This window comes from Aplidium turbinatum, chromosome 1 (genome assembly GCF_918807975.1).
Source record: "Aplidium turbinatum chromosome 1, kaAplTurb1.1, whole genome shotgun sequence".
Taxonomy (NCBI): Eukaryota; Metazoa; Chordata; class Ascidiacea; order Aplousobranchia; family Polyclinidae; genus Aplidium; species Aplidium turbinatum.
The window spans coordinates 9,083,649-9,103,380 of NC_137472.1; the positions used below are offsets into that span (position 1 = coordinate 9,083,649).

Sequence of the window (19,732 nt, forward strand, 5' to 3'; positions counted from 1 at the left end):
ATGATCGTGGATTAACTGTCGAAAATATGTAGTATCAATGAGTGACGCAAAATTAGGTCAGCGCGTCATAATCGCCACTGTTGCAATGTGCGGGAATATTTGTTATTGATGGAATATATTCATCTGCGATCACCAGCGCTGTAAGTCTTGTTTGTAATTCCCGACGTTTATTTTAACAAAGTCTTAATCCGAAGTGCTAATTTACATTGGCTGGCAATATTCTCGTTTTTATGTCGATTCGATGTTGTCGGACATTGAATCGTTGTTAAAAAGGAGAACTAGGTTAGTTGACATCCGAGGGAAAAACATTTTTTGATCATATTTTGCAAAAATTATGCTTCTTTTAGTACCGGTAATGTCTTTCATATCATTGAAATACTTATTTTATTACCTTGCCATCATCGTCAACACATGTTGAACGTTGTTTTTCGTTGCTAAAAAGAATTCTAAGGGAGTGGCGAACTTCTTTAAAATAAGCCACATTGGAGACACTCGTGCGAGTGTCGTTAGATGGTCCCGCAGTACTGGATTGCAATCCCGATAAAGCAGTTATTGCGTGATGCAACGATTCTATTGTAGGACGTCGCCCAGGCCCAGACTTCAACAACGATAAGTGATCATTTTAGCATTGTTGCAAGTTTAATTCTATTTACTTGTGCTATCGTTATTTTTATTTTGTATTTTGGCCTCCAAGCACGCAGATTTGGCCGCCGAGGAGGAGTTCCCGGTAGGCCACGATGGCTGCCGAAAAAAAAACGAGTTTTAAGGCCTGTACTGTGTTGGAAAATTTTGTGCCGTAATTATTATTTTGAGGCAAAAATGAAACATTATAATTAGACTGAAAGCGAATAGCAGAAATTAATATGTTGCAAAATGTGCAGTAGCTTACATGACTTTATAAGGGCACCATTGCCCCCCCTGCCCCTCCATCTGCAGAAAAATTGTGGGCAGGGGGTAATCCGCCCCCCCTGCCCCCCCGCTTCCGGCGCCCCTGATCTAGCCACCTGTGGTTTCTGACAACTCTGAGTACAAATCGGTTGTTTACAGCGTTGAAAATAAACAGTTTATACAGTTTACTATGGCTAAGGTAATTTTCTTGCCTTAATTTATTTACAAACAAAGCACAGTGAGAAAAGCTGGAAGATCACGTTGCGACCATCCCGAGCCGAACGGGACCGCCAGGAGTTTTGATAGTGCAATCGTACAGAGCAAGACTTGAACCCTTGCTGTTAGATTTGATGATTTCTTACCTACAGTACATAAACGATTAATAAACTCATAGCAAATTTAGTTAGCTATTTCTGTAGATAAAAATGAATATGGTAAAATAAGTGAAGCAATGCAATGATGCAGGATAGTTGTAGATTGTACATTGGAGACACTCGTGGTTAGGTCATGGTTGTTTGGTCACAATATACTATTAGTCGGCTGCGTAGCCGAGTGGTGAGAACGTCTGCGCGACGTTCGAAAGGACGTGGGTTCGACACCGCTCCAGAGCACGCGGCTGTGTCTCGGCGAAAGACACTTAAAGGCAAGCCAAAATAAGGGAACCAACTCGAAGACTATATGTCACTTCGCTGCTTCCTGTCGTCTGTTGTATCGCATCTGTGATCGCAGTGTACTGTATGTTATCGCAATGGGCGCAAATAAAAGCATGATTATTATTATTATTATTACTACAGTTTATGAAGAGACAAAACGGGTAGATGTATCTCATGGGAAGGTTAAGTGATAAATATATAATCTCTCTGTTCTATTAACCTGATAATACTTTTAATTGTCAAAGTAGTTTTCACATAACATCTCGGAAGCTATTCAATCTACAGCATATGCGTTTAATATATTTTCATTATGTATAATGCGATATGGTGTTTTTAGAATATAGTTGCAATCATTTTTTACTCAAAAGTTTATATTTTACTTCATAAAGTTAATGAACTATTGGATTTCAAAATGAAGCTGCAACTATTTATGGTTTTATTAGTCATGGAACTTATGAGCCATGCATCTGCCAAAAGTAAGTTATCGTCCAAAGTGATGCCTGGTGTTCCCACTTTGATAAAGTTTGATGTGAAAACATTCGAGATACTTGTTCTTTTATATGTAGCCTACTGTAAAAATAATGCGCTGACATCGCTAAACCATTGAGCATCCCTTGGAACCTATTTTTTCTGTTACAAATTTACTATTGCTATTATATATATACAATTTTTTTTTAATTCTTTACAATTTTTTATGTAAATGTCAATCTTCAAAAAATTGTTAAATGAATGCTCTCGGCTGTTCTGACGCTTTTATCAAATCGTCGTATTTCAAATGTGCCGTTAGCAGTTTACTCGTTGCTCCTTGTTGCGTTTACAATTTTCCACTCCAGCATTATTATATCTGTATGATACTGGGTTATTGTGATTATTACTTGTATTGTTTGTTTTTTCTTTACTTTTTGCAAATTTAGTAGTAAATATGAACCTATTGGTCTGATGCAAATAAATAATAAATAAATAAAATATTACTGTATGCACTTACCATCAGCCGCTAAAGTGAGGTTAGGCACAACTTTTGTCGCTGTCATAAAACAAAACATCACAAATTTGCCATGCGGAACAGGCATTTTGTGCTTTCGATATTGTAAGTTAATGCAACAAACTCATTTGATTTTTTTTTCAGGCAAAGTTTCTTGCAGATCGTGCGTTAAATCCGCCTATTCTTCCCAAACGAATGACTGCTATGACAGCCCGAACAACGCATCTTCATTTGTGTGTCCACATCACCGATTCTACTGCAGCACAAGCATCATGCTAAAAGATGGTGAGTTAATGACATTACAGCACATATGTCAAAGTTTTTGTTAAAACCTATTTTTGAGGTGCTAATATGAAAGGAAATCTGATGATGACACGTGAAAGATGACGTTTGTTATGTTTGTCACAATGATGTTAGCTATCCTAGCAATAACTTCCAAGAGAGTCTAACTTACTTCTATTTTCAAAAGACTTTAAACAAGATGGCAGAAAAAGAAAAAATTCAATAAAAAACATGAAAGAGGTTAAGCCTGACAAAAGAATACCGAAGACCGTTTATTTCGATGTATCAGATTATATCTACATGTTGCCATGTTTTTATTTAAAATTTAAATGTGTTCAGGGTTTCCAGTGATGATCCAACGAGGATGTGTCGACCCCGAAAAAGATCATGAAGAAACCACTAGACACACTCCGCGCTACAGCCAATGCATCACTAACGTTGATCAAAATACTCACGAAGAAACCACCACATGCTACTACCCATGCCGTTCTAACAACTGCAATAATATTACCACTAGTAAGTCAGCATACACAAAAAAGTAGATAATTGTGTGTTGAGAATATTTACCAATACCATATCTTGAAAATGGTGCTCTGGTAAAGAACAGTTCATGAAGCAATTTTAAAATCTTTTCTTGACCGCGGGTAATCATGAATGTGTCGCCCTTACATCCATGCACTATATTATCTCAGGTGTAATCTATAGATTATCAGTTCCAGAAAAATTAATCGAACTTTCAATCTCTGTAGTTGAGCAAATTATATTTTTCATTCATTTTATTGGATGGAAAAGTTTGCCCAGAACAATATTTGAACAAGAACCTTTAATCATGGATCCTTAAACTTATCAATCTCGCCGACTGGTCATGCGTCCGTAGTTCAACACCTCAAGAAGTTCATAAAACTGCTTAGATTGAGTTTTAGAAGCAGCCTCTATTTTTCTTAATGAATCAGTTTAAGAGTTACATTGAATAGTTAATTGATGCGTTAATTTTCACTAATTTTTGCTAGTTAATTTTTTTGTCGTTTCCGGGCTTACGCTCGATGATTGAAGATTTAAATTAAGTGGACGGGAAGGCAAGGACCCAAATCTTCGTAACCACCTTCGTCCTTCAGGCATGCTTTTAAGTGTCTTGCCAAAGACACAGTCGCATGCTCTTGAGCGGTGTCGAACCGGCGCCCCTTCGAACGTCGTTCCAAGGCTCTCACCACTCAGCAATAAAGCCGAAATACTTGTTAATAAATGATTGTTATTGCGTAATATTTACACAGATGTGTTGAGACCTTGTCAAGGGAATTGCAGATATAATCTGGGAAATGGTCATTGTAATTATATCACTGGACAATGTATCTGTACAAAAGAGTGGAAGGGGTCGAACTGTGAGCAACGTGAGTTTATATTTATCTCTTTGCACTTAAAAAATATTATTGTATACAGCTGAAGATATCGAGCTTTATTTCAAACAACATGTAAAAACGTTATTTTAACTTGTATTAGCTCAGCTTGTGTAGGCTAAACCTATATTCACCTTTAAGCTTAATACTTTTACTTGTCAATGCGCCACAACTTATGGGCATATAATAATGTTTACTCGCACCAAAGAAAATTTCTTACATACAAAGAGCAAAAAGCTTGTTTTCACCTATTACACAAATGCTATTCACAGTAAAAAAAAGAAAGACATCTCCACTATAGTAGTTTTGATTTGAAATAGTTATAGAATTGATGTTTGTTTCCCAATTGAAAAAAGTCTTTACATTTTACAGGAGACTAAATAATCCGATCTTCCATTAGTCTCACTGTAATCATAGGTCCCACATCTCCCTTTCGTTAGCAAACCGCGTTACAGATGAGGTTCATATGCGCTATGCGGTAGCACGACAATTTAAAGCAGACAATTCAAAGCCGAAAATTCAAAGCCGTTTATTCAAAGCTGATGATTCAAAGACGAAAATTCAAAGCGGTTGATTCAAAGACGACGATTCAAAGACGAAAATTCAAAGCCGTCAATTAAAAGCTGATAATTCAAAGCTGAGATTAACGACAAAAAACAAAACAGAGAAAAGCCGACAATTCTAACAGAAAATAGTTCGCAAGAAAACTACATGCCAAAGTTGTGAGCAATTCCACGCAGATACTGAGCCGTTGTTCGAGCATCATACTGTTGCACAATGCGAAGGATCCGTTCATTTAGTTGTTCATATTTCCTTTTTCGAGATGGAGGATTGTGGCCTGCCACAAGACGTTCCATTAGGACTTCGTTATGTTTTTGCTCTTTCTTAACAGCGTTGATGCAGCGAAAGATGGACGGACGAAAGCAACCGACAGTTGATTGAAAACGTCTATGCCCCCCTTCAATGCTATTGTTGGTACGATGCTCTCCACGCAAAGTGCGCTGATAAACATTCCAAAGTTCATTTGGGAACACAGCAGGTCTTCGATGCCTGTGGCGAGTTGGTCGACCAATCCAAGTGTCCTCAAAGTACTCAGTTACAGGTTGAATTCGGTGATCAAATTCTTCATCTATCACTAGGGCTTGTAATGCGTTCTCAACGTCTTGTTCTGGTACAAAAGCTAGTGCTGCCAGGCTCCGCGCACTCATTGCAAACTTTCCATCATCTTCTTTATAAGCTGCTACCAATCCAAATTGCTGTATTTTACGCCAAACACATTGCTGTAAATGGAAAAAGCAGCCCGTCAGTGAAGTTGCTGGAAAATTGTCTTGAATGGCATTGATTGCAGCCTTCTCAAAGTCTGTCATCCAGGACATTGGATTTATTTGAGGTCGAAGGTTTTTTATAGCCTGCAAAAGTCGACAATAGGTTTGAGCAGCTTTGTTCGGAAGAAGAGCATAGACAAGAGGTACAATTGTGCCTAATTCAATAGCATGGATGGTATATAGCTGTTGAAAGAGATGGCTTGGAGCTGTGCTAAACGTTCCATCAGAGAAATAGCTTTGACTCTGAGAGAGAAGTTCAAGGTTACGCTGGGTACTGAAGTTGCATATGCGATCATTTCCAGGCCCAGAATCATAAAGTAGAAACACAGTACCATCATCCAATTTCTTGAATTCTAATGGAATTACCAGTTCTTCAGCATTTGACGGCTCCACAGGAATATTTTGTACTTGCCTTCTGGCTCGCTGAATGCTGCGTTTCAAAACACGTTCCTCAGGAATTTGAGCTGCTGCATTTGGATGCAAATCTGCTGTTGCCGCCGTAATGATTTGCTGAGTTGTAGCGTAAGACGTTGCTGCTTGCAACTTAACCTGGGCACAAACGTCCAAAACCTGCTTACGCTGACCATTTGGAGCGTGGTTATGTTCTCCAACAAATTTCACTGCCTTTTCATTGCAGACATGCATTCTTGCTTTGCACTTATTTTCCTTCCAATACTCTTCACACAACCAGAAGCTTAACCCCTCACCAAGCTTACTATTCCTGTCGTGATTATAGCAGTAGCCGCCATGGCATGCTTTATTCCTTCCTCTTTCCGTTTTCGTGAAAGAAACATCCATACTACTCCTTGTTCGACTTCTGCCAAATTCAGCATTGCAAAACGATGGACTTTTGAGTACAGTACGAGCTCGCACTCTTATCACATCACAATAAGATTAATTAATTTCAATTATTGATTTTTCCAATCAAGCGGATTAATTATCGTCAACTTTGAACTGCTGGCTTTCAATTGTCGGCTTTCAATTGACCGCTTGGAATTGTTGTCTTTGAATTATCGGCTTTCAATCGACCGCTTTGAATTGTTATCTTTGAATTATCGGCTTTGAATTTACCACTTTGAATTATCGGCTTTGAATAGACGCATAACCGCACTATGCAGTATGCAGCATGTAGATTTGTCTCATGCTTTATTCTTTCCATAGTAGAATGCTGGTATGCATACTGAATGTGCTTTGGGCATCTTTATATTTAGGGCCTAGGCTTATTGCCATGGTGATTAAAAGGTAATTCTTCCTGACAAAATGGCATTCGGCGTTGTGATGGCAGCTGGAAAAGATGCTCCATAGTATTGAACAAAAATTGTTAAAAGTTTCAAGATCGTACACTTGTAACAGAGACCAGAGTATAGATTGTTTTCTTTCAGCACTGAGGATTCAACCTCAAACTTCTTATCGAAAATGCATCCAGTGCAATGAAGAAATAGACAGAAAATGTTCAACCAAAACTTTGGCCACGCCTTGCCTGCAAAGTAGCCGGAAATACGAACATTGTTCTTCGATCCGTACAAGCATATTTGATTCAAGTAAGTCTTCTATACACACCACAAAAATAAATATGTATTGTACAGTATTAGATTTTTGCAATTGTGTGAAGAAAGAATAAAGGAGGATGATGGAATAAACATCAACTTGTGCGTATTAGCTTGTGTTAGATATTCATTACAAAACTGATAAAAAATCTAAAAGGATTCACTACATTTTGCTTTGTGCAGTAATTGCTACTCAACTACTCGATATATTTCTACAAACAATAGTAATTCTATTAAAGAATCAAGAAAGTAAAGAAACATTGTGCTTTATGTTTCAGAAAAAAATATCGTGCGTTCGTATATATCGAAAGGTTGCATGGCAACTAACACGTTGGGAAATCGATGCTTTTTTTCGACACCCACTGATCCTAACTACGCAGATCATACACAGTACAGATGTGTTTCTACATGTAAAACGGATGGATGCAACGTTGGGTCATGTAAGTCGAGGACCTGTTTTGTTGCTACAGGTTTTCTTCAGAACAAGCGATGTATTATCATGTCGATTGCACCAATTTGAAAGGTTCAAGAATAAGTCCATTCAATTCATCAAGTCCAAAGATTCTGATTTTAAGTGATATTTTACTATGGCTGCAAAAAAAAAACAATTTACTTTTATTAAACCAACATATCAAATAGTAGCCCATGGCCACCTGGAGATGCGGCCTGATTTGTCACATTTTGCAGATTTTGATTACAGCTACTGCTAGTGTTTGACTGACATTTTTTGAGATGTTTTTACTTTTTGCGGTTTCCTAATGACATAAAACTTTTTTGTTGCCTTGGGGAAGCAGTAGCAAATGAGAAAAAGTAAGTTGAAAAACGCAAAATCAGACTGTTATTGAAAATTAACAGTCTGACTAAAATCTTCGAAATCAAATTTTCTTTGTTTTTCAACATGTGAGAATGTTAAAACCTATTGTGTCATCTGGGGAAAAGAATAAAGAAAGCGTAAGAATATAATTTTTAGAAAAAATTATTTAAACGTTCGCTCAAAGTTAGAAAAACCTGGAAATTTCTGCAAAATGTGACAAATCAGGCCGTATCTTTAGGTGGCCATGAGTAGCCTAAATAAGACATAGTAATCTGGATTCCAATCTTCAAAACACTTTTTTACTATGCTGCATATACAAGGCTAATTTGTTATTGTATCAGTGAAATTCTTGAAATCTTAATCTATAAGATGATCTACTGTATATACCTCCAAAATGTTGTAATACCCTGAACAAAACTTTTGTGACTTTTTCTAAATTTGTGTGGGCCTTATTTACAATCTCACTTCATTTAATATGTACAATGTGCATATAGTAGTTCTATTCCTCGTTTATTGTCTTGTTCTTTCTGTACATCATCACATATAGAACTAAATTGAAGCAAGTCAATTGTTTCTTCAGTGAGCATGAGTCCAAGTTTTCCTGCTGAACAAGATCTATATTGCATGGTTTGTGAAAGTAATGATGAAAATGGCAAATGTGCACAAGGTAAAACTACAAGACAGCTTTGTCCGTTCAACACCAATTACTGCAAATCGACTGCAACATACTTTATTTCAGAAAAGAAAAATCTTCGGTACAAAGGTGAGGTGTAAAAATGTGATTATTATACTAACGATGTTTTGCTTGTTATTCAAGCTCAAGTTGCATGTCCATCACACATTTGATTTTCCTTTCTCATTTTTGAGTGATGGGAAACTGCAACTTGGTTTCTAACAACTATTCGCAAGACAAAACCAAGAAATGATTCAAATTGAACCGTATGCCAAATGAGTACGTTTGGTTGGTTGGTTTTTGAATCTTTATCCTCGGACTGACAAAGCCTTGATAGGTTATTCCTGGTTGTTTCGCATACTTGTAGACTGTAGAGCAGTGGTTCCCAACCTAGGGTTCGCGGACCCCTTGGGGGTCCGTGAGAAAGCATTTGGGGGTCCGTGATTACCTTGAATTTTGGACTATATGCAATTATGCATGCATTTGATGAATTTTGTTCTATATGCACGGATGGAGCACCAGCTATGCTCTGGAACAAATCCGGATTTGCTGCTTTAGTAACTAATGAAGCTCCTCGTGTGGTTTTTACCCATTGCTTCTTGCACTGGTACGCCTTAGCAGCAAAAACTTTACCAAGTCGCAAAGAAATTCTAACGAATTGCGTGAAAGTCGTTAATTTCATCAAAAGCAGAGCTGTAAACCACCGTACTTTTAAAACGCTCTGTCAAGAAGTAGGGTCAGATTACGAAGTACTTTTGTATCATTCTGATGTACGTTGGTTATCTAGAGGAGAAGTTTTGAAACGACTGCAGTAGCTAAAAATGAAGTATATCATATGTCAACTTTTTTGAATGCAAAAGGAAGTCCCCTCTCAAATTGTTTGAGAGTAAAAGTTTTCTATACGGCATGGCCTACTTAGCCGATATTTGCGGTCATATTATGGTATTAACAATGTTAATCGTGGAATTCAAGGACCAGGTGTGACAATAATTGATGCAGCTGAAAAACTGAAAGCGTTTTTAGCCAAGTTGCCGGTTTGCAAACGCAGATTGGAAGCAGGTAATTACGCTAACTTTCCAATGTTAGAAGATCTTATCTTGATAGATGAAACTCAAAGAGAATGTACTCTTTTGATCTCTATGAGAGAAAAATTTTGCGCACACTTTGAAACCCTGCAAATCTCATTTCAACATTATATTAATTTAGAACACCTGCCGAACGAAGTTGAAACATGGATTCGAAATCCTTTTCTTTTTGACTTGAACAACATTAGCGATGACGATCTCAGTAAAGATGATGGATGGTCATTTTATTTTTGTTTGGATGCGAAACGCCGAATCATACATAAAACAAAAACTGACAGTGTGCATCCAATGAGAGAGTGCGAAAGACCGTAGCCCTGAAGGCGTAGGAGGTCGTCGAGTCTGCACTCTCTCATTCAAATAGTTACACAAAAGAAAGTATTGCGTTGTTAATATTGTTGCAAATTGACACAAAAAAGAAGAAGGAAGGAAGAACAGAAAAAAAACAAAACAAGTACAGATACTACAAATAATAATAACAATTAACATAGTCAGGTAGTGGATGTCGTTTTTATAGCTCTTGATTATTGAAGAAGTGTATTTTGCACATTTTACTGAAATATTTGAAGCCTTTGTTCATGTTTTTTTTTTCATATTTTGAGGTAAACTGTCCCATACCTTGATTCCCATGCATTTTAAACTTTTTTGAAATAATTGGGTATTTGCCGGTTTAGTATAAAGTGAATTGGAACTTGAACGTCGGGTGTTATACGAATGAATAGATGATACATGTGTAAAGAAAGTTTTGAAGTTTTCCGGTAGTTTATTATTATAAAATTTGTACATAAATTTGCTTATTTCTAGTTTATAAGTAGAATTAACAGTTAGTATTTTATTTTCTTGATAGAGTGGCAGTAATTTAGTTTTCATTTCAAATGCTCCTGTAACGATTTTAATTATCTTTTTTTGTCTAACCTGAATTCTATTCAAGTATTTTGTGGGTGCGCATCTCCAGTTGATAATTCCATATTGTAGGTGCGAGTGTACAATGCTATAATAAATATTGATTAGAACTTTTCTAGTAGTGAATTTTCTAAGTTTGCTCAGTACGCCTGAAGAAGAAGATAGTTTTTTCGAGAGGCTATCAATGTGTTTATTCCAGTTGAGTTTGTTATCTATTGTGATTCCTAAGTAGCGCGTGTGGTCAACTTCTTTAATTATCGTATCATTTAATTTTATTTGCATACCGGAGAGTGTAGTCTTTTTATTGTTAAAGAGTATGTAGTTAGTTTTACTCAAGTTGAGTGTCAACTGATTGTTATCAAGCCAAGTGTAGAGTTTACATAATTCTGTTACATAATTTATAATTCAATGACCTAATTGATTTGAGATCAAAAGAGTTATTACGCATTGATCATCATCATCATCCGTTCAGTCGTTTACGACTCTCGGTCACTTTATACGTCATCTTTCTCCACATCTCTCGATCCCACGCAGCCTCCTTCAATTCATGCACTCCCATGCCACTGTCATTTACAATCGTGTCAAGCCATCTTGTTTTCGGGCGCCCCCTTCCTCTTCCTCCGCTCACCAAACCAAGCATGATGTCTTTTTCCATTGATTTGCTTCTCATTATGTGGCCAAAATATGAAAGTTTCTGCCTGACGATTCTAGCTTCTAGGGATATGTCCGGTTTAATTTGTTCAAGAATTTTCCCGTTTGTTATTTTGGCTGTCCAAGGAACACGCAGTAACCTTCTCCAACACCACAATTCAAATGCGTCAATCTTTCTTCTGTCTGTTTTGTTCATTGTCCATGTTTCGCATCCGTAAGTTGCAATTGGGAATATTATAGTTTTGATCAGCTTATTTTTTGTTTCTAATTTTATATCCTTGCTCTTCCAAATGCTATTCATTCCAACAAATGCATTTCTTCCCAGCGCTATTCTTCTCCTTATCTCTGGTGAGTTATTAGAATCCCAGCTTATTTTTGAGCCTAAAAATATGAATTCATTCACTGTTTCAATTTCTTGATTTTCGATCTTGATGTTTATGTTATCTGCTTTACCAGTTGTTATAATTTTTGTTTTTTTGATGTTGAGTTTCAATCCAGCCCTTTCACTTTCCTTTTTCACTTTGATGATTAAATCTTCAAGATCTTGTGCGTTCTCGGCCAAAAGGGTAGTGTCATCTGCATATCTCAAGTTGTTTATAATTCTGCCACCGATTTTCACTCCTATATTGGAATTACTCAACCCTGCTCTCCTCATGACCATTTCTGTGTACATATTAAATAGAGAAGGAGATAAAATGCACCCTTGGCGTGTTCCTTTTTCAATTTTAAACCAAGCTGTATTTCCGTATGCTGTTCGAACTGTAGCTTCTTGATTTTCATACAATGACCTTATGAGTTCCAGTAGGTGCATTGGCGTTCCCATGTCTCTCAGACTACTCCAAAGAATGTTATGTTAGATAACATCAAAAGCTTTCGAATAATCAATAAAACACATGTACAGATCTTTTTTGTACTCCCTGCTGGTTTGCATAATCCATCTGAGATTTGCAATTTGGTCACGGGTACCTTTGCCTTTTCTAAAACCAGCCTGCTCATCTGGCATTTCTCTTTCAATAATTGAGCCCAGTCGTTTTTGGATGATTTTCAAAAGAATTTTGCTTGCATGAGGTATTAAGGCTATGGTTCGATAGTTTGAACATGTCCGTATGTCTCCTTTCTTTGGAATTGGAATAAATATTGATCTTTTCCAATCTTTTGACCATTCTTGTGATTTCCAAATACATTAGCATAAGGCCAATAGTATTTGAATTGGCACATGTCTTAATAATTCTGCTGGAATTCCATCGACTCCTGGAGCTTTTTGTTTAGATAGTTGGTCTCTTGCCCAGATAACTTCTTTTTCCAGTATGTCAGGTTCAAGGTCAAACTGTTGACTTTTATGTTCTTCAATCTGTGGTTGCAGTTGAGGGTCCTGATATAACTGCTCAACATACTCCTTCCACCGATTCAAAATTGCTTGTTTGTCATGCAGATCTTCTCCATTTTCTCCACGTACTGTAGCATTCTTGGCCTTGAAGGTTGATCTTGCTTTCTTTACTTGTGAGTAAAGCTCTCGCATGTTCCCAGTTTTACTTGCTGATTCCATCTTCCTACATTTTTCTTCCCAATATATGTTTTTATCTTTCCGAGCTTGTTTTTGGAATTAAGCATTTAGCTTTTTGAATTGTATTCTGTTTCCATTTGCTTTTGCTTTCCTTCTATGTTCTGCTAGTTTAATTGTTACAGGGGAAATCCATTGAGCAGATTTGGATGTCTTTTTACTCGGTACATTATTTGCAGCTGCGTCCAAGATCTTTTCCTTTATATTGTCCCATATCATATCAGCTTGCTTATTTTCAGTGTTAAGAAATTTCAAACTGTTTTCAAGTTCGGCTATATAATTTGGTTCAATCTGTTCTGTGTCATATATCATGTTTCTTTTTTCTTGTTTTGTACCGGCATTGCAAAAACGTACTTTTAGTTTGGTTACTAGCAACTGGTGATCTGTTCCACAGTCAGCTCCCGGATATGTCTTTGTCGCCAGAGTGGAGCTTGACCATTTTTGTTGGCATAAAATATAATCAATTTGATTTCTGTATTGTCCGTTTGGTGAAGTCCAAGTGTATAATCTTCTTTTAGGATGTTTAAACATAGTGTTGGTTATTGAAAGTTGATGTTCTTGGCAAAATTGAAATAATCTTTCTCCCGATTCGTTTCGGTGACCCAAACCAAACCCGCCAGTAATTCCCGGTTCTAATGTACTTCCAATCTTAGCGTTGAAGTCTCCCATAATGTATATAATATCTTTTGTAGGTGTTTGCTTCAAAGTATTATGTAGATCCTCATAGAAGTTATCCAAATCTTGTTCTAGAGCATCTGTTGTGGGAGCGTATACCTGGATGATTGTAACACTGTAAGGTTTTCCTTGAATTCGTATGGTCATTATTCTGTCACTGAATACTTGATAGTTTTCGATGCATTTCGACACTTTCTTCGTTGTAATAAACCCAACCCCTCTTCGTCTTGTTGTATCATTGCCTGAGTAATAAACAATGTGTTCATCAGAGTTGAAAAAACCGTTGCTAATCCAATGCACTTCGCTTAACCCAAGGATGATAATATTGAGTCGATTCATTTCGTTTTTTATGATTTCCAGTTTTCCTGTACTTAGTCCATTGACATTCCATGTACCAATTTTGTATGGTTTAGTGAAGCGTAGAGTGGTAATTTCACTGCAAGCCGTTTCAGCAATTAGGGGTCCAAAAGGCTTTGCCCTATTCACGTCATTAGTACTTGAGTTCATTTGACTTTCTCTTTGCTCTTCTCCAGTAGCTTGATTGGTACGGTCCAGCCTGGAGGTTCCACTTTCTGGTACCATTTCGTATCCACTTTTTCGTTTTGTCATCATAGAGTATTTTGGCAAAAGTTCTGGGGTAGGTTGCCAGGTCTTTCCCCAGGCCAGAGCCGTTTAGCCAACGTATATAACATACGTTGTTGCCACCTCTCCACCACGTTGAGGAGAACGGTTGGACTTAGGAAGAGGCATTGAAGACGCATTAAATTTTATTCAAAAACCGTGGAAGAATTTTGGTGCTCACAACTGCAAACCTACCCATTCTTGGCAAAGAAAGCGATTATTGTTTTGTTACCATTCATAACCACTTACCTTTGCGAGGCAGGATTCTCAGCTCTTGTTGCAATAAAACCTAAACATCGAAATCGCCTGGAAGTTGAAGATGACATGCGTGTTGCATTGTCAAAAACTCAACCACAGTTCAGTCGTTTAGTTCAGGAAAACAAACAACAGCCCTCTCATTAAATTTGCTTACGTTGAAAAAGTTTCGGCATGGCACTTTGGGCCACCTTAACTGCCATTTCTTGAACAATTCATTCATTTTCTTATTTGAGCAACTGTTTGACCTGATATTTGCCGCAAGAGTCGTAGCGGCAATGCAATATGACACAGTAGCCTACAGTAGTTGAGTAGCATATTATTACAATAGTCAATAGTATGTTAATTGAGTTTCAGGCAAAATTTAGGTAGGAGTCCGCAGAATTAATAATTTGTCTAAAGAGGTCCATGGCAACAAAAAGGTTGGGAACCACTGCTGTAGAGGCTCTTTATTCAGGGCCGCTTACCGAGATTGGCAGAGTGCAATTTCCGATTGTTGAAGTGTTGTTGCCGGAGAATTATTCCATTCACTAGGTGCCGCTGAATGGAGAGCAGTCCTGAAATGCGTTGCTCAAGCGCACACCCCGAGAGTCGAACCAACGTCGCGTGATCTTGAGCCGTGCGCGTAACCACTGAGCTAACGTTTGCATACAATCACGAGAATTTTGCTTTGTTTTGCCAGAATATGTAGTTATTTTAAGTCTTGTCATGGGGTCACGTGACCAAGAACCCCTTCATCGAAAATGATGATAACTCAGTAAATCAGGGAAGCGAATACGTCTGCAAATGTACTTGAGGCAACTAACAACAAAAACATGTAAGATACAGTCTCCAGGCACAGCGTTAAGATAATTTGTTTAATTTATTTGTATTTATTTAATTGTTTGTATCTGTTGGCAACCACAAAACAATTTTATTTCTAAACTGAACTATAATATTAATTCAACTGTTGTAAAGTTGATTATGTGGATTATAAAGTTGCACTGAAGACGGTTGATTATTTGAAATCGTCAATATGTAAAATGACAATTTGAATTTGAACTTTGTCTTACATTTAGTTTTATTATACAATGTTAAAAAGTGAATGAAAATAATAAGCTATATATGTACCAAATTGAAATTATTGCTTTACTAAGTTCTGTTTATCCTACTTACTGTGTTAAAAACACGCATTGAAAGTACTGTATTTGTAATTTTATTTCTACAATTATGCCTTATAAGACATTTAATTACCATTATAATATACTGGCCATAGTGACATAAACTGCATGGACTAAGTGATGTTGATTGCAATTTTTCTTGGGTAGTAATAAAGAAAGAGCTATAGAGAGGTGCAATCTTGAGAAAAGCAGTGGAACGCGACTGGATTCTTTAAAGAATAAAAGCAACCAGTGATTTAAACTAAATTAAAATGGCATTTATTATGCAGTTACAAATCTTTTGTATTGAAAAACTACAAACTAGCTTACGAAATAAACCCTCTTTTCTTTCACATTACCAAATGCTTATTATTTTACTCCCATATACTGTATAATGCATTTTTTTTAATTTACTGTAAGTTGATAATTATTGTACAACGGTTTTAAAAGAAAAGAAATGCAACAAATCCAACTAATGTTTTACAATCAAATGCGCGTTAACTGAAACATAGCAGGATTTGTATTATGTATTCACTTTCTGAAATGTTGAATGAATACCCTACTCATCCTTAAACGAAAAATGGTAAACGTATTCATCAATGTAAAATGTAATAGTCACTTTGATTCAAGATTGTTTTTACACATAAAATTTCGTGATTGTTTCAGCCGATCCTGAGTACAAATTCGATAAAATAGTTCGTGAATGCGCAAAGTACGCTGTCACGACCAAGTGTGTGACGGAAGAAATAGCGACGTTGAACGCCAAGTTCGTCACATGTCGTGAGACCTGTCGAGACGACGGATGCAACACTGGGTGGCGTAAGTACTCTTTATCTAAATTACTTATTGACAGAAACATTTACTTTTGCTTTTAGCAACACTCCACTACTTAATGGTAACCAGTATGAGTAAGACTTTCAACTCGAACGATCAGGCCTTGAGCTTAAACTTTCTTAGAAATCTCGAAAAAACTGATCGGATTTGATTGATTTTTGAGGTTTGATTTCCTTATTGGGGCCGTGTTGTCCAGATCTGATTTGGATGACCTTTAGCATATGACATTTTGCATTATCAATTTGTTTGAAATTATGTCTTTAGATATTGGAGGTACCGTATGTTTGCTTGATATTCGTTTATTGAATAAACAGAAGACAAGCTTTTTATTGTATGTTTGCATACACTACCCACGGTTTCGACATACCTAGTAAAGCGACATTTTTCAATGTATATGGATAACATAAACATAATACCATACCGTAGTGTAATACCAGTGGATTTACATTTCTCATACCATTTTTTATGTTTTTTTAGCTACACGTCCAAAGTGTGCTCAATGTGAAAGCACATACAGTTCTGAAGGCTATGACAGTTGCTTGGAAGCTCCTGATTGGCCAACGCAGTGTCCAAAACCCTACCACAGGTATTGCGTCCTAGAAGACTACCTCAGTAAAACCGAAGGAAGCTTAGTGGCAACACCTCCGCAAGGCTTCAGGAGATTGGTTAGAAGAGATTGCAGTTATCATAATCGTGGAACGTATTGCAAAGACGTTATGTTTCACGGAATTAACGTAACAAATTGCAATAAGACATGCACAGATACCGGGTGCAATTTAGGTGAGTTTTTGTTATGTGAGTCCCGTTACAAATGTTTAAACTGTTGCTTTACTGAATTTAAAGAGTTTTATGGATATTAATCCACTGCTGCACTGCTGGAGCAAGGTGCGGGTTTGCCATTTTAGAATGCAATTGTGGCATTGTTACCGCATACCACAGGTTGTCACAGATATTAGGATTCGATACATCAAATATCACACATCTCAGAATCAACTAGACGAACTACGTGTTGCAGTCAGTGCAAGAATGTAACTTTCGGGAAAATCAGACATTCCTTTCGCTGATTGCAAGAAACAGTGCTTCCAGCCTGTTTTTGCACAATCTCCAACAGCTAGCTGTTACATATTGAGGCATTATAGTACTAATTAGATGAATGTAACCGCTGAAAATGTTTTGTTTCAATTGAATTCGCTTAATCTATTCATGTGTAATAAAACACAGTTCACTTTGGAACGGAAGTTTTGCAATTGATTGTCAAAACAATCATCATCAATTGAATTAAAAAACAGAATCTTTGTGTATCTATGATATTTAATAGCATGTAATACGTAATGTTTTTTACAGGTGTTTTGAATGAATCAACCAATCTAAAGAATGACAAAGCATCTTTGTTTGGAAGTCTTGTTATTTCAATTTTGATACTTTATTTTGGATCCTGATGGAAATACTTTAATCACCGTGTATAATCAGTGATAGGCAAAACTTTGCTCTGAACGTTTATGTCTATGCAACAGAAGTCGTGCCTGCTGTTGTCCAGCAAATTAAATGCTTTTGATTTTTTATATTCAACTCTGTTTTGAAGCCTGTTCAGCGTTTGTATATATGATATATGTGCTGCACTGTACATGAAATTTTGATCAAAACATATTTCGCCTTTCTAATTGCCAGCTACGGTAACAAACGTTCATGATTGTAAATGGCGAGTTTCATCTTGCAGAAACGATTGACTCTCTGTTGGCTAACATAGCTTTTGAGAAAATCAATTTGATTTAACAACCATAACAAAATATTCTGATTACTGCCTATAGGGACATGTGTCATTTCTACCTAGTTGTCGCGAAAACAGATTTTGGAGCCGATGCCAAACTAGTCCTTGCCTTGTTTACGGATACACTGCAGTTACTAATTGTTGAGAACTGTTCCCTGATCGCTGTAGCCTACTTATTAAAGTTATGATTATAGGTGAAATAGTATCGTTCACCAGCGATTGGTGTCCAGATATTTTATGTTTGTTTTTACTTGTTTTGCAAAACAACAGACTGCTACCAATATGAATTTATTGTTTTCTAAGATTTATTATGTGTAGCATGAGGCATACACCAGGGATATCTATAGCTGCGAGATTGGAAACTCTATTCAGTGCTATACATCAGTAGGGTCAGCACATTACCACGACTACTGAATGAGTAACAAAATGAAATACAGTTTGTATCAACTAAAAATATATTAAACTAGATTTTTCAATAATAACATAATGTTCACTGCTCTACACTCACATCGAAACTTCTTTGATGTATAAAAGTATATTTGCACTACTAAAAAAAAACGATGAATTAAAAAAATGAATGCAACCGATCCAATGGTCGCCTACTGTTGTTCTTTAGCATTGTGAGTAGTGCAAACAGGGCCAGAACCTAATGAGGAGTGTTCTGCAATCAGTGAAATGTGCTGTCTTACCATTAACTTGTTTACAGACTAACCCAACACGAAACCAATACGTTAATAATGTCAGAAGGCCTAAAATCTACCTAGTCGTTCTGAAATTTTTTTAAACAGCGAACAAAATACAACACAACTACACCAATAGAATGCAAACAAATAAACAAACCAGGCAAGCGTAGCTCTTACAGTTTAACACAGGTGCATTGATTGTTACATTTTTTCTTGTCCGTTAACTACTTGCTGCTTTTTGAGGTCAATTTATGTAAACCTTTATCACAGCGGCACACAAATAACAGTGACCCTACTGGTGTATAAAAGTGGTTTCAGTTCCGCAGAGTTTCCAGTCTTAACACTTTGCTCCTCAAAGGGAGGCCAGATTTGGCCCCCCCCTCATATTTCCTTTGATTATTTGAAGCACAGTAACGCCATGCACTTGGTTTTTCTTGACTTTTCCTAAAATTGCCAGGCGGATCTGATGATATTAAATTTGATGCTAAAAGTTGTGTAGTTTTCTTGTAAATTCAAGATTTTGGTGAGTTTTTGCTATTTCTAGCTCACTTCCAGCAAAGCGTGAAATGGATTACATTGCGATAACAAGCCATAAGCTCATAATTGCTTCGTGCATCGACATGCGCGAGCAGAGAGAAACATCTTCTTGTTTTCCTTTGTTTGGTTTGACCTCAATAATACAAAGCGCGTTATTTCTTTTGCCACAAAAGAAAAGCCAGTGATCACAAAGCTGTTAATTAGAAACAATAATAGCAAACGTTTTTTGCGTTATCAGCTCTACAAAGAAGAATAGCAATCCACGATCAAAATAGTAGGCTATGTAGGCCACAAACTATTCAAAACAGTTGTTTCAAGCAGATAATATTCATTGACGAATAAAAAACGTTACAATAAGAAATCTTCTCTTGGGTAAATGCACGAAAACCTGGTTTCGAAATAAACGTTCTATGGAAATGCTCTCATTGACAAAACTTGCAATTGAGGAAATGTATCACTGCAAAT

The 19,732-nt window shown here is 36.8% G+C and overlaps 1 protein-coding gene across 1 annotated transcript; it reads left to right on the forward strand.

The window, feature by feature from the left end:
• The first annotated feature begins 1,891 nt into the window (after positions 1 to 1,891).
• LOC145770653 (uncharacterized) lies at positions 1,892 to 19,441 on the forward strand. The gene is made up of 10 exons (XM_082582350.1): positions 1,892 to 2,017; positions 2,668 to 2,808; positions 3,145 to 3,321; positions 4,077 to 4,193; positions 6,907 to 7,065; positions 7,350 to 7,511; positions 8,466 to 8,648; positions 16,112 to 16,264; positions 16,757 to 17,059; positions 17,624 to 19,441. Exons 1-10 carry the CDS (start codon positions 1,954 to 1,956, stop codon positions 17,716 to 17,718), a joined length of 1,554 nt encoding a protein of 517 aa, XP_082438476.1. The 5' UTR covers positions 1,892 to 1,953; the 3' UTR covers positions 17,719 to 19,441.
• Positions 19,442 to 19,732: the final 291 nt, after the last annotated feature.

Coding starts and splice junctions, on each gene's coding strand:
- LOC145770653 (XM_082582350.1), top strand. CDS start 1,954: ATGAAGCTGCAACTATTTATGGTTTTATTAGTCATGGAACTTATGAGC. Junction 7,512..8,465: donor TGGATGCAACGTTGGGTCAT/GTAAGTCGAGGA, acceptor TTGTTTCTTCAG/TGAGCATGAGTCCAAGTTTT. Junction 16,265..16,756: donor CGGATGCAACACTGGGTGGC/GTAAGTACTCTT, acceptor ATGTTTTTTTAG/CTACACGTCCAAAGTGTGCT.